The sequence below is a fragment of the Platalea leucorodia genome (genome assembly GCF_965183815.1).
Source record: "Platalea leucorodia genome assembly, chromosome: Z".
Taxonomy (NCBI): Eukaryota; Metazoa; Chordata; class Aves; order Pelecaniformes; family Threskiornithidae; genus Platalea; species Platalea leucorodia.
Window position 1 is genome coordinate 45,372,246 of NC_138858.1, and position 11,006 is coordinate 45,383,251.

Genomic DNA, 11,006 nt, shown 5'->3' on the forward strand with positions numbered 1-11,006 from the left:
GTGAGTTGCCCTGTTTCAATTCAGTGGTAGTACTGTTGTGCAAAAGCCCCTTTAGAAACTCATGCTTCCTGTGGTGTATATGCATGAGAGAAAAGGAGAATTTCCCTTCCTATATCATAGCGGTCTGGCTTTGTGGTCAGAGATATAAGCCTGCTACCAAAAAGGCATCCAAAACCAGTGTCTAAATATCATTTGATACAGATTTGCCATGTCTAAGTGGTACTAAGATTGTGGTATGTTGAAGTTATCTTAGCATTAACATTGCTAATAAACACCATGCAGAAGCTCGCTTTTATTCTTTGCTATTCCTTCTTTTTTGTGTGTTTATCCTTGTTATCTTTTCAAGTGGAACGAACAATTAGATATGAACAACTCTAGGTCATATCAACTAAATTCCCTTGTCTCTAGAAATTCAGAAAATTAATACTGTATTTCATACTTTTTAAAAAGATGTCAAGTGTGGGGCAATTTGGCAGTAGTTAAACACTGGAAGCTAAAGAGGAGCCTAAAGGAATATTATCAGGATAAAAATCTTTCTTATTAGGATAAAAATGCTTTAACCTTTTAGTCTTAAAAGTTTAAAAAAATCCATGAACTAAGCAAACAGGCTTCACAACTATAAGCTTTAAATTCTAGACTATTGTGTAGTGTTGTATCATGACATGCCAGTACCATTGACTGTTTGGACCACTTTATTTCATTGAAGGCAGTATGGTGTTCATGTGACTGTTAAGTATGTCGAGATATTTTGTGTAATCAGGAGCCAGGTGAGCAGAAATGCATGTCCATGCTTTTTATGCTTCAGTTTTCTGTCATTATTTTAAAATATAATTGAGATAATTCTCACTTTCTGAGAATTTGAAAGAACTGTTTTGATCTGAAATTGATACGTGTACTTACATTGAATAAAAAAAATATTTTTATGTGAAATTTGCAGTTCGCCCTCTCAGCAGAGAGATCACCATGAGTCAAGCATACCAAAATATGTGTGCTGGGATGTACAAGGTAATTTATTTGTGCTTGCTGAACAATGCTTCATTTTTTTGCAATGGGAATCTGAAGGGAATGAGACACGGACTCCGCATATGAGTTCAGGCAAAGACAAGCGAAGACCCTTTATTTTTACAATCTATCCCTTTTATAATATGATCTAGTGTTCACTCAGCAAGCAAAACCCATTTCATTGGCTGTCTTTCATCCACGCGTCTCTTCAGCGTTATTCATTGGTTCTTCAATCTGGTGCACGCGAATTCCTCTTTCAGGGATGTATCCAATCTCATCCTTATTTTTCTGCCTCTAAGTTTCACAAACTTGTTTGTAACAAACCTCAAGGGCACAGCTGCATCTCGTCAAAGTAAAACACAATCTCATTTATTCCTACAAATCCCCCTTTTTGTTTTTCTATCACAAAAGCTTGTTTAATCATATTCTATAGCATTTTCTGTACCCAAGACACTAGACAAGAAACTATCATTATTACAGTGCAAAATATTAGTAACAAGAAAAAACCTATTTTGATTAGAGACATTATCCACCCGCCAATTCCCCAATTTGTTAGTAGGTGATTCAGCCAATCAAATCCATCACTGACTTGTAATTTGCTAACTTCAAATCTTTGATTGCTTTATGGATTAATTTGGAGTTATCTAATAAGTCATTCCTCATCAGTCTTCTCGGAGTTCAGTGTCTTCTGCTGTTCATTCTTGTTATCCGATGCAAGAGCCGGTCTTATGCACCTTGCAGGTACCCACTTAGGTCCTACATCTGTTGAGACACAAGCATACCCTCAACCCCAAGTTAGTAGCCGATATGGCCCTTCCCAACACCCAGTATTTAAATTTTTCATCATTACCATCTCCTTCTCCTGTGATATATGTGCCATTCCCGACTCCATAGCTTTAAAATGTTTGACTGTGGGTGTGACATCTTCATGTTGAAAAGGCAGCGATAAATGGTTTAGTACATATATAGCTTTTCCTAACCTGTTTTGGGGAGATTCCTGAGCTTCCCCCTCTTTTTATTTTTGCAATAGAGTTTTTAAGGTTCTGTGTGCACGTTCTATAATAGCTTACCCTGTGGGGGAATGGGGTATCCCTGTCTTATGAGTGATACCCCATGTGTGGAAAAATTTTTGTGTCGCATGGCTGACATATGCAGGGCCATTATCTGTTTTTATTTCTTTTGGAATACCAAGCACTGCAAAGGCAGCTCGGAAATGGCTTTGTACATGCCAGCTAGTTTCACCTGTCATTGCGGTGGCCCAGATTGCATGGGAGTAGGTATCTCTGGAAACATGGACATATCTCTGCCGACCAAAGTCGGGTACATGAGTCACGTCAGTTTGCCAGAGCTGAAGGGAAGAGAGTCCCCTAGGGTTTGTCACAAACAATGGGCAGGATGGTTGTTGACAGTCTGGACATGTTTGCACAACGAGTTTTGCATCCCCCATAGAGATTGCAAATTGTTTCACAAAAGCTTTGGCAGATTGGTGGAAAAATTGATACGATAATTGAGCTTGAGAAAGTGTGTTTGGTACTGGGGTATGTAATGTAATGTTTGTTAAGTAATCTGCTCGTGCATTTCCTTCTGTAAAGAACCCGGGTAAGTTTGTATGGCTTCTAATGTGGATTACACAATAGGGATATTTTCGTTGTTCTATTAAGAATAATAGCTCGTTAAACTTCAAAAACAAGTCTTCTTTCAGTATGTGTTTTAGTTGTGCCCTTTCAATGCGTTGCACAATTCCTACAGCATATAGTGAGTCTGATACAATATTTAGTGGAGTTAGAGGCCATTCTCTAAAAGCCATGGTAATGGCGTGCAACTTGACTAATTGAGGTGAACCCTCAATTTGTTCTATTTTGTCTTGCCATTGACCTTCTTTTTGCCAGGTGATGACTGCTTTTCCTGTTTTCCCTGAGCCATCGGTGAACACCGTTTGACCCTTAACTGGTTGCCACTGGTAGAGTGGCGCCTCTTCAATTTTCACATTATTGTAAAATTTGGGGGGGGGTGATGAGTATCAATTCTTCGACTAAACCCTGCTAAGGCCATTTGAAGTTCTAGACTATTTTGTAAGCACCAATCTAAGTAGTCTTTTACGACAGGAAGGACAATGAGATGAGGCTCTTCTCCAGCCATTTTTACAATTTGTTCTCTGCCCTTTTTTATCAAGGCGGCGAACATTTCGATACGAGTAGCCAGGGTTTTCGCAGGTTGATGTGGCAAAAACACCCATTCCAACATTATGAGAGGGTCTGTTCCTTTGTTCTCCCATTGTCCGATGATTGCTAGAGGCTGTTGGTTTTGGTTGCAGATATATAATTGTATGGGTAAATTTTCAAGTCGTCGGTGACATTGTTGCAGTGAGAGTTTTTCATTTATGATTCTCAGTGTGTTTTTTGCTTCGGTCGTCCATTGGCGTGGTATGTTAATATCGGTATCTGCTTTAAGTAGCTCAAATAAGGGTGTTAATGTGTAGTTATCAATACCACACTGCGCTCTAATCCAATTTATGTTTCCCAATAGTTTTTGCACATCATTCAAGGTTTTTATGTCTGCTGAAATGATCACATTTTGAGGTTGGATACTTTGTTGTAAGATCTTCCACCCAAGATATTTCCATGGTGCTTCCATTTGAATTTTTTCTGGTGCGATTTGCAGTCCTTTGCTTTGCAATGCATATTTTAAAACAGGTAGTGCTTCACGCACCATGGTGCTTGTGGGGCCTGCTAGTAAAATGTCGTCCATATAGTGATAGATATACACTTCCGGGAATTTTAGTCATACAGGACATATGGCTTTAGCCACATACGTTTGACAGATCATTGGAGAATTCTTCATTCCTTGAGGCAGGACAGTCCAGAGGTGTCTATCCATTGGCTCGCCTCAGTTAATTTTTGGTACCGAAAACGCAAAACGCAGTGCATCCGTAGGATGTAGGGGGATAGTAAAGAAGCAGTCTTTTAAGTCTACTATGATTATGTCCCAATTTCGGGGTATCATTGTTGGCAAGGGCAAGCCGGGTTGGAGCGCTCCCATTTCTTCCATAGCTTCGTTTATTTGTCTCAAGTCATGTAGCAGTTGCCATTTTCCACTCTTCTTTTTTATAACAAATACAGGAGAATTCCAGGGGCTGGTTGTAGGAGTGATACGTCCTTGTTGAAGTTGTTCTTTGACCAGTTCTTGAAGGGCAGCGACCTTTTCTTCGGGGAGCGGCCATTGATCTATCCAAATGGGTGTTTCTTTTTTCCAAATAAGTTTCATTGTCGGTTGCTCATCAATGGCCGCTACTGAAAATTTTCAGGGCAATTTAAGGTGAAGCCGCATTGGGACATTATGTCTCGCCCCAACAGGCTCATGGGCAAATTTGTCACATATGGCCGTACAGTAAATGTAGACCCTTCTGGGGTATTGATATTGAGCAGGTGGGTACTTTGAAAGGTTTGAGAAAGGTCGCTGACTCCAGTCAAGCCCTCTGTGGGGGTGGCTATTAAATCTTTTGATTGAAGAGACAGAAAATGAGAGATAGTAACAGGAATATTATTTTCAGACATATTCAGGTAGTTTAACACATACACGGCTTTACTTAGTCTGTCTGCTGGAGTGGCTCCTGGCATTCCCCCTTTTTGTTTTTGCAGGTTCAATTGTTTGTTGCAAGATTTTCCAGCCCAGATATTTCCAAGGCTCAGTTTTTTGCACTTTTTCAGGGGCTATTTCAAGTACTTATCTGTTTAGAGCTCATTGTATCTCTTTTTCTTAGTTGTGGGCAATCTCTTTTAAAATGTCCCGTTTTACCACAGGAGAAACATCATTGCTGTACTTTCATTGCAGTGGCAAAAGCTGTAGCTAATGTTTCCATATTATGGGACATTGACCCCACCTTTTGGGTAGCTTCTATCATATCCATTAAGAAGGGATTTGTTAGAGGCAAAAGCACTTTTTGTACAGTCCATATTCGCATTTTCAAAGGCTAATTTTAAGAGTAGGACCTCTCTTGCTTCTGCGTTTTTGACTTGTTTTTCCAAAGCCTCTTTAAGACGATCTAAGAATGAGATATATCCCTCTCCTCTCCCTTGCTTTATTAATGTAAATGATTTTGTCGCTCTTCTGGCATCCGGCACTTTTAGTAATGCCTGTAAAGCAAGGTCTCTGCCTTGTGCTAATATCTCTGGTCATAATCATGCCTGTGATGTTGGATGATTTAACGGCGGATCCCCCATAAGCTGTGGGAGTCCTGCCCCTTGTAAAGGGTCGCCGCCTTGTCGCTGCATATTAACAATTGTAGCATTTTGGCAGGCGGTACGCCAGGTGCTTTCAAAGATCACCTTTTGCATTGGGGTCAATATAAGATTAGTAAGCGTGCATATATCAAATGGTACTATTTCATTTGTAAATATTCCCCGTAGGGATTGTGTAAAAGGAGAACCCAGTCCATGCATGGCAACTGTTTGTCGTAGATCTTTTAAAACATTATAGCCAAAAGGTTCATGCTCATCGGGGACATTTGCGTTGCTGTGTATGACGGCACATGCTATCGCTGAACCAAAAGCTGTATCTCCCGCTTGCAATGCTTGGTGTCTAATCTTTTGCCACCTTGTAGCAGGGGCTGACGCCCCCCATTCCTCGGGCGGCAATTGATTATGGGTTTGTGGAGTATTGGTATCAGGAGCGGTAGAGAAAGATGGTAAGAGTGCCGACGCAGCAGGGGCCGGGGGTGGGCGGGCGGGGAAGTGGAGGGGTACTGATTGCAGGGATCGGAAGGTCTAGCAGAGGTGTTGAAGCCATAGGAGCAGGTGAAGAAGAAAACGGCACGTTTAAACTGTACACAGTGACGGTTTTCCTTAATTCCTTAATCAGATCCCATTGAAAGGGGATCTATTCGTTTGGTCTATTATCTTGTACCCGCACCGGAAACGCAAACCCCGTGGTTTCTCCATCTTTCAGCGCTCCCCTACGGAGCTGCTCCCACCGATCCCGGGGGTCGAAGGCTCGCTCAGGCTGTGGTACAGCCTGCGGCACGGGTGGCTGCATCGGACACAGGGGACAGGACGGAGTGGATTTCATTGGAATGGAACTTGGGGGAGGCGGTCTGAGTCCTGTTCCCTTGTTTGTTTCACCCAAGTTCTCATTCTTTTCATTTTCCCGCAAATCTGTAGGAGCTTCCTTGTCTTGGGGCTTGCTTTCACTCAGTTCATCATTCCCTATCTGCGCCGCTTGAGCGACTGCGTTTTGTACCTTTTTTTTTTTTCTTTTTTTTTTCTTTTTTCTTTTTTTTTCTTTTGTTTTTTTTCTTTTTTTTTTTTCTGTTTTTTTTTTTTTTTCCAGCTTGCCATGAGCGCAAGGTCTCAGTCACTAATTGCCAAGTGGTCATGACTTCGGTGGTGGTGGTGTCCCCTCTGGACGCCGCCTCCCAAATCGTCTCCCCTGCCTGTTCCCAAGTTTTCACATCAAATACTGCAGAGACTGTAGAGGGAGCCCCTTGCTTTTGCAAGAACTTCAGTAATAATTTTATTTTATATGCGTCATACTTCACTCCTCGTTTCGCTAATAGCTGCATTAAAAGTTTAACTATAGCTTCTTCTTCAGCTGATATGTTAGCTCCCATGATTACTGCCCAGCTGCTCACCTGTTTCTTAAGGTGATGTCCCGGGATTAAAGTCGCGGTCCTGCCGTCAGCTTGAGTCGTTCAGCTGGGGTTCCCTCCGGACGCTACTTGCAGCACTGCCTCCTCCGGATCACGTTGGGGTCACCATTTGAAGAGAATGAGACACGGACTCTGCATATGAGTTCAGGCGAAGACAAGCGAAGACCCTTTATTTTTACAATCTATCCCTTTTATGATGTGATCTAGTGTTCACGAGCAAGCAAAACCCATTTAATTGGCTACTGTCTTTCGTCCACGCGTCTCTTCAGCGTTACTCATTTGTTCTTCAAGCTGGTGCACGCGAATTCCTCTTTCAGGGATGTATCCAATCTCATCCTTATTTTTCTGCCTCTGAGTTTCACAAACTTGTTTGTAACAAGCCTCAAGGCCACAGCTGCATTCCTGCGAACCTGTAACAAGCCTCAAGGCCACAGCTGCATCTCGTCAAAGTAAAACACAATCTCATTTATTCCTACAGGAACCAAGCATACAGTGCATGCCTTCTTTGTTTTTAGTGGGACTGGAAATTAAGTTCAGGTGTATAATGTGATATGGTAAATTCTCTACTATTTTTCTGTCCTTCCAGTTATAGCTAAATCATAACTTCCATCTTGCTGACAGCAAAATATGACATAAAGCTAACACTTTCACTATATTTACCCTTTCCTGTTTAGACAATGATCGCATTTGACATGGATGGCAAAGTAAGAAAACCTAAGTTTGAACTGGATAGCGAACAAGTTCGATATGAGCACAGGTTTGCTCCATTCAACAGTGTTATCACACCGCCCCCAGTGCACTACTTGCAGTTTAAAGTGAGTAATCTTAAAACTTGATGCCACTCATGCTTTTGTAAAAGTCATTTGCTCACCTGCTTTAGTCATTGTTGTCATTGTAAAAAAAGCCGTTAATATCTCAAAGTTCTTATTGAAGCCAAGTCAAAATGCCAAGGAGTTCTAGCTTTAGTTGTGTGCAAAGAAAATATATGGCTTTGAATTCTTACTAAAATTAGACTCTTAGACATTTAAAAATTGTTTTTTATTTCTGCAACAAGCAAACAGGAAAATGAAACGAAAGTAATTTTGAGTGTTAAATCACAGAAGTGTTGGTTAGAAGGGACCAGTGGAGGCTTGTCTTGTCCTGTCTCCTCCCCAGAGTAGTGTTAATAGATCACATCAGCTGTGTTGTTGTCTAGCCAAGTCTGAAAAAAATCAAAGGATGGAGGTTTTCCAACCTCTTTGGTTAACCTGATCCAGTTACTTTTTCTGGTCCAGTTAGTCTTTGGATAACCTGATTGAGGGCTACACTATTCACCTCTTTTCCTAAGTCGGGTGTGAATTACCCAAGCCACAACTGGTAGCCTCTCACCCCAAGTTATATTGTCTGCCATTAGCAAGGAGTGTTTGTTTTCTGACAACTTTGTAACTGCCTTTCAAGTAGTTGTAGGCTGCTATTAAGATTACCCATTGACATCCTCCTTGTCTAACTGGAAAAGTCAAGGTCCATGGACCTCTCCTTGTGGGTCGTGTGCTCTAGGCACCAGCCATCTCCCCGTCTTGGCATCTTACTTGAACTGAGTGAGTCCAACACTGGATGCAATATTTCAGATGTTACAGCACAGATACTTAGTTTAGGATGATAACCTTCCTTGATCTGCTGGCCATACTCCTGCTTGTATAGTCCCATATGAGGCTTGTCTGATTTGTAATAAGAGCACCTTGTTGGCTTGTATTCAGCTTGGTGTTCACAGTAACCCCGCTACTCATCCAGCTGGTTATTAGCCTTTACTGATTTGTGGGGTTATTCTGCCTCAGTTGCAGAAATTTGGACATTTCTTGTTGAATTTAGATTTCTGGTGGCCAGACTTGAAGTTTCTAAAGGTCTGTCTGAACTGAAACTGTACTATTTTGTATGCCAGTCACTCTCCCTAATTTAGCGTTATGAACCGTTGTAGTGGAAATTAAGACTATCATGGCTTCCTCCTCATCACTGAAGCTTTTTTTTTATCCGTAATCTGGGGAAAAAAAAAGTTGGAAGTTTCAAAATTATATTAAAAATATATAAAATGAAGTTTTGAACAGTTTCAATATCTCATTTGCTGTAAACTTGATTTGAGTAAACAATATCATATACTTTTTTTCCTTCTATTTTTTCCTGTAATTTCTCCCCCTGCTTCATGGCACTATTAAAGCAAATGAATGACAAGTTGTTCAGGAGAGGGATTGTTTTATAAAGAGTATGAGAAGTTCATTGCATTTTGTGGCACTATAAAATAATCGTTAAGCAGTGTATTGCTGCTTCATATTTGCCATTTTAAATAAATGTTTTCAACTTTAGTATTCTTAAAATATTTAGTTGACATAATTTTTTTCTTGTATGTAGTAATTTATTTTTATTTAAGGTGATAAAAATACAATTTGTTGGTAACTAATTTTAATATGTATTTATATATTTCTGTAACACACTAGGAAATGTCTGATTTAAATAAGTACAGCCCACCTCCTCAGTCATCAGATCTCTACATGGCAGCTAGCAAACACTTCCAGCAAGCTAAAATGATTCTTGAGAATATTCCTAATCCAGACTACGAGGTAAGACTGAAATACTGGAAAAAGGAGTATTTGCTCATAATAGAGTGTTTGTTTTCAGCTGGATCTGCTTGAGATCTGGAGCGTACTTTGCCAAAACGCTGAGCAAAGCTGAGTGCTTTGATTAAGAAGTGGACAGAGGAGGGTGGTGGCATCTTACACAGTGGTTTGTTTCAATACATTAGATTAACGTAATCAGTTGCCTTCTGGCCCCATTCTAAAAGTATATCAGTTTTAACAAGAAGGTGGCACATGCCTGCCTCACCTGGAACGTGGTAATTCATGTGTTCTCCTGAGAGGTGGGAAAAGTAGGTTTGAATGTCGTGAGGCTGAGAAGAGGATTGAGTCTAGCACTTGTTTCCTGGAGCAGTTTTCTCAGCACTGGGCTGTAAACACGGGTAGGAATTCCTTCCTCATTGTCCATAGCCTAAAAACTAAGTGCCTGTGACTGTATCGTGGAGCAAGGAGGATGCTTATTCTGTCACATCTGAGCGGGTTAAGAACAGTTATGGGGTTAGGTTCTCCTGAGAATTTAGGAATCCCTGCCTGTTCTCTGGATCCTCGTGGTACTCACACATGAGCTGTCTGATTGAGGCTAGTTAGAGGTCGTTTGAGTGTGCCCAGAGCACTTCCATGCAAAAAGCCACCAGTTTGATACTTGAGTTTCTGCTTCCAATCGTGTTTGGATCACAGTGTTGGGGGTAGATGCCTAGAGTCTGTCTAAGCCGTTATTTGGATAAGTGCCTCAGAACTTGCCATAGTTTAACAATTTTTGAACATAAGCATGGAAAGCAGTGGTTTCTATGGTCTGTTGAACAAGAAAAGTGACTCTTAAAATAAATACCCCCTTCATTAAATTTCATTAATCCAGCTCTTGTACTTCAAAGCAAATCCAAAATGCCCTGATCTCTGTTAAACTGATGCTGTAAGAGGACTGCTGTATTGTTAGAGTATGTAAACATTTGAGTATTATCTTTGAAATAATTTTGAGGTCATATGCTTTCACTTGAAAACTTCTTGCTGTTTCATATTTAGGTCAATCGAATTCTAAAAGTTGCTAAACCCAATATTGTGGTCATGAAGCTGCTGGCAGGAGGCCACAAAAAAGATTCCAAGGTAAGAAAATGCCAGTTGAATTCAATGTGAAATGTAGTATTATACACAATGCTACCACCCATCTCTTACAGCTGAATGAGCAGATTCAGGCCATAGTTACTCTAACTCTTAAAAGAACTGGGAAAGTAACTGGGAAAGTAACATTTTTCCTTTGGAAATAGTTTTTTGTAGTTATTTAAATGTGGAAAACTCTCATTTCTAAATGTTTTGGAAAAAAAATTGGGAAGTGCATGTGGGAAGACATGTACAAATATGGGTGTTCTTCCAGAGCCAGCAGAAGAAATCAGTAGCAGTGTATCACCAGCTTGTGTGAACACAGTTGGGAGAGTGCTGGCTGTCAGGATGAGTGGGTGCCATGTAGGTCGGAGGGAGGAGAGGGCCTTCAGGCTTCCCTCCGAAGGCTAGGCACAGAAGAGTGAAGGAGCACACTGAAGAGGCACACCAGCACTCTACAGCTTTGTGCCCATCGCTGCTGGACAACTGGCATATCCAGAACTGGGTTGGAATATTTTTCAGATATTAATATAAAGAGCTAGGATTATTTTTTTCAATCTTTTGCTGTTTAAAAGTTTTTCTTCTCTCTGCCGGGTATCCCTCAATTTGATTATTAAATTCAGTAGTACTGCTGTGTAATGTTTTAAATCTTTTCTTTCTAG

At 40.7% G+C, this 11,006-nt stretch overlaps 1 protein-coding gene across 10 annotated transcripts in view; it reads left to right on the top strand.

The window, feature by feature from the left end:
• Positions 1–11,006, top strand: part of NAA35 (N-alpha-acetyltransferase 35, NatC auxiliary subunit) — a 38,802-nt gene that overhangs the window by 23,100 nt on the left and 4,696 nt on the right. For 6 of the 10 annotated variants that reach the window (XM_082336440.1, XM_082336442.1, XM_082336444.1 and 3 more), the window contains 4 exons: positions 938–1,005; positions 7,321–7,461; positions 9,115–9,237; positions 10,270–10,350. In XM_082336440.1, coding sequence (XP_082192566.1) covers positions 938–1,005; positions 7,321–7,461; positions 9,115–9,237; positions 10,270–10,350 — 413 coding nt within the window. Of the gene's footprint in view, positions 1–935; positions 1,006–2,891; positions 3,255–6,640; positions 7,201–7,320; positions 7,462–9,114; positions 9,238–10,269; positions 10,351–11,006 lie in introns of those variants that run through there. The other 4 variants (XR_014230691.1, XR_014230692.1, XM_082336441.1 and 1 more) reach the window with 4 other exon arrangements.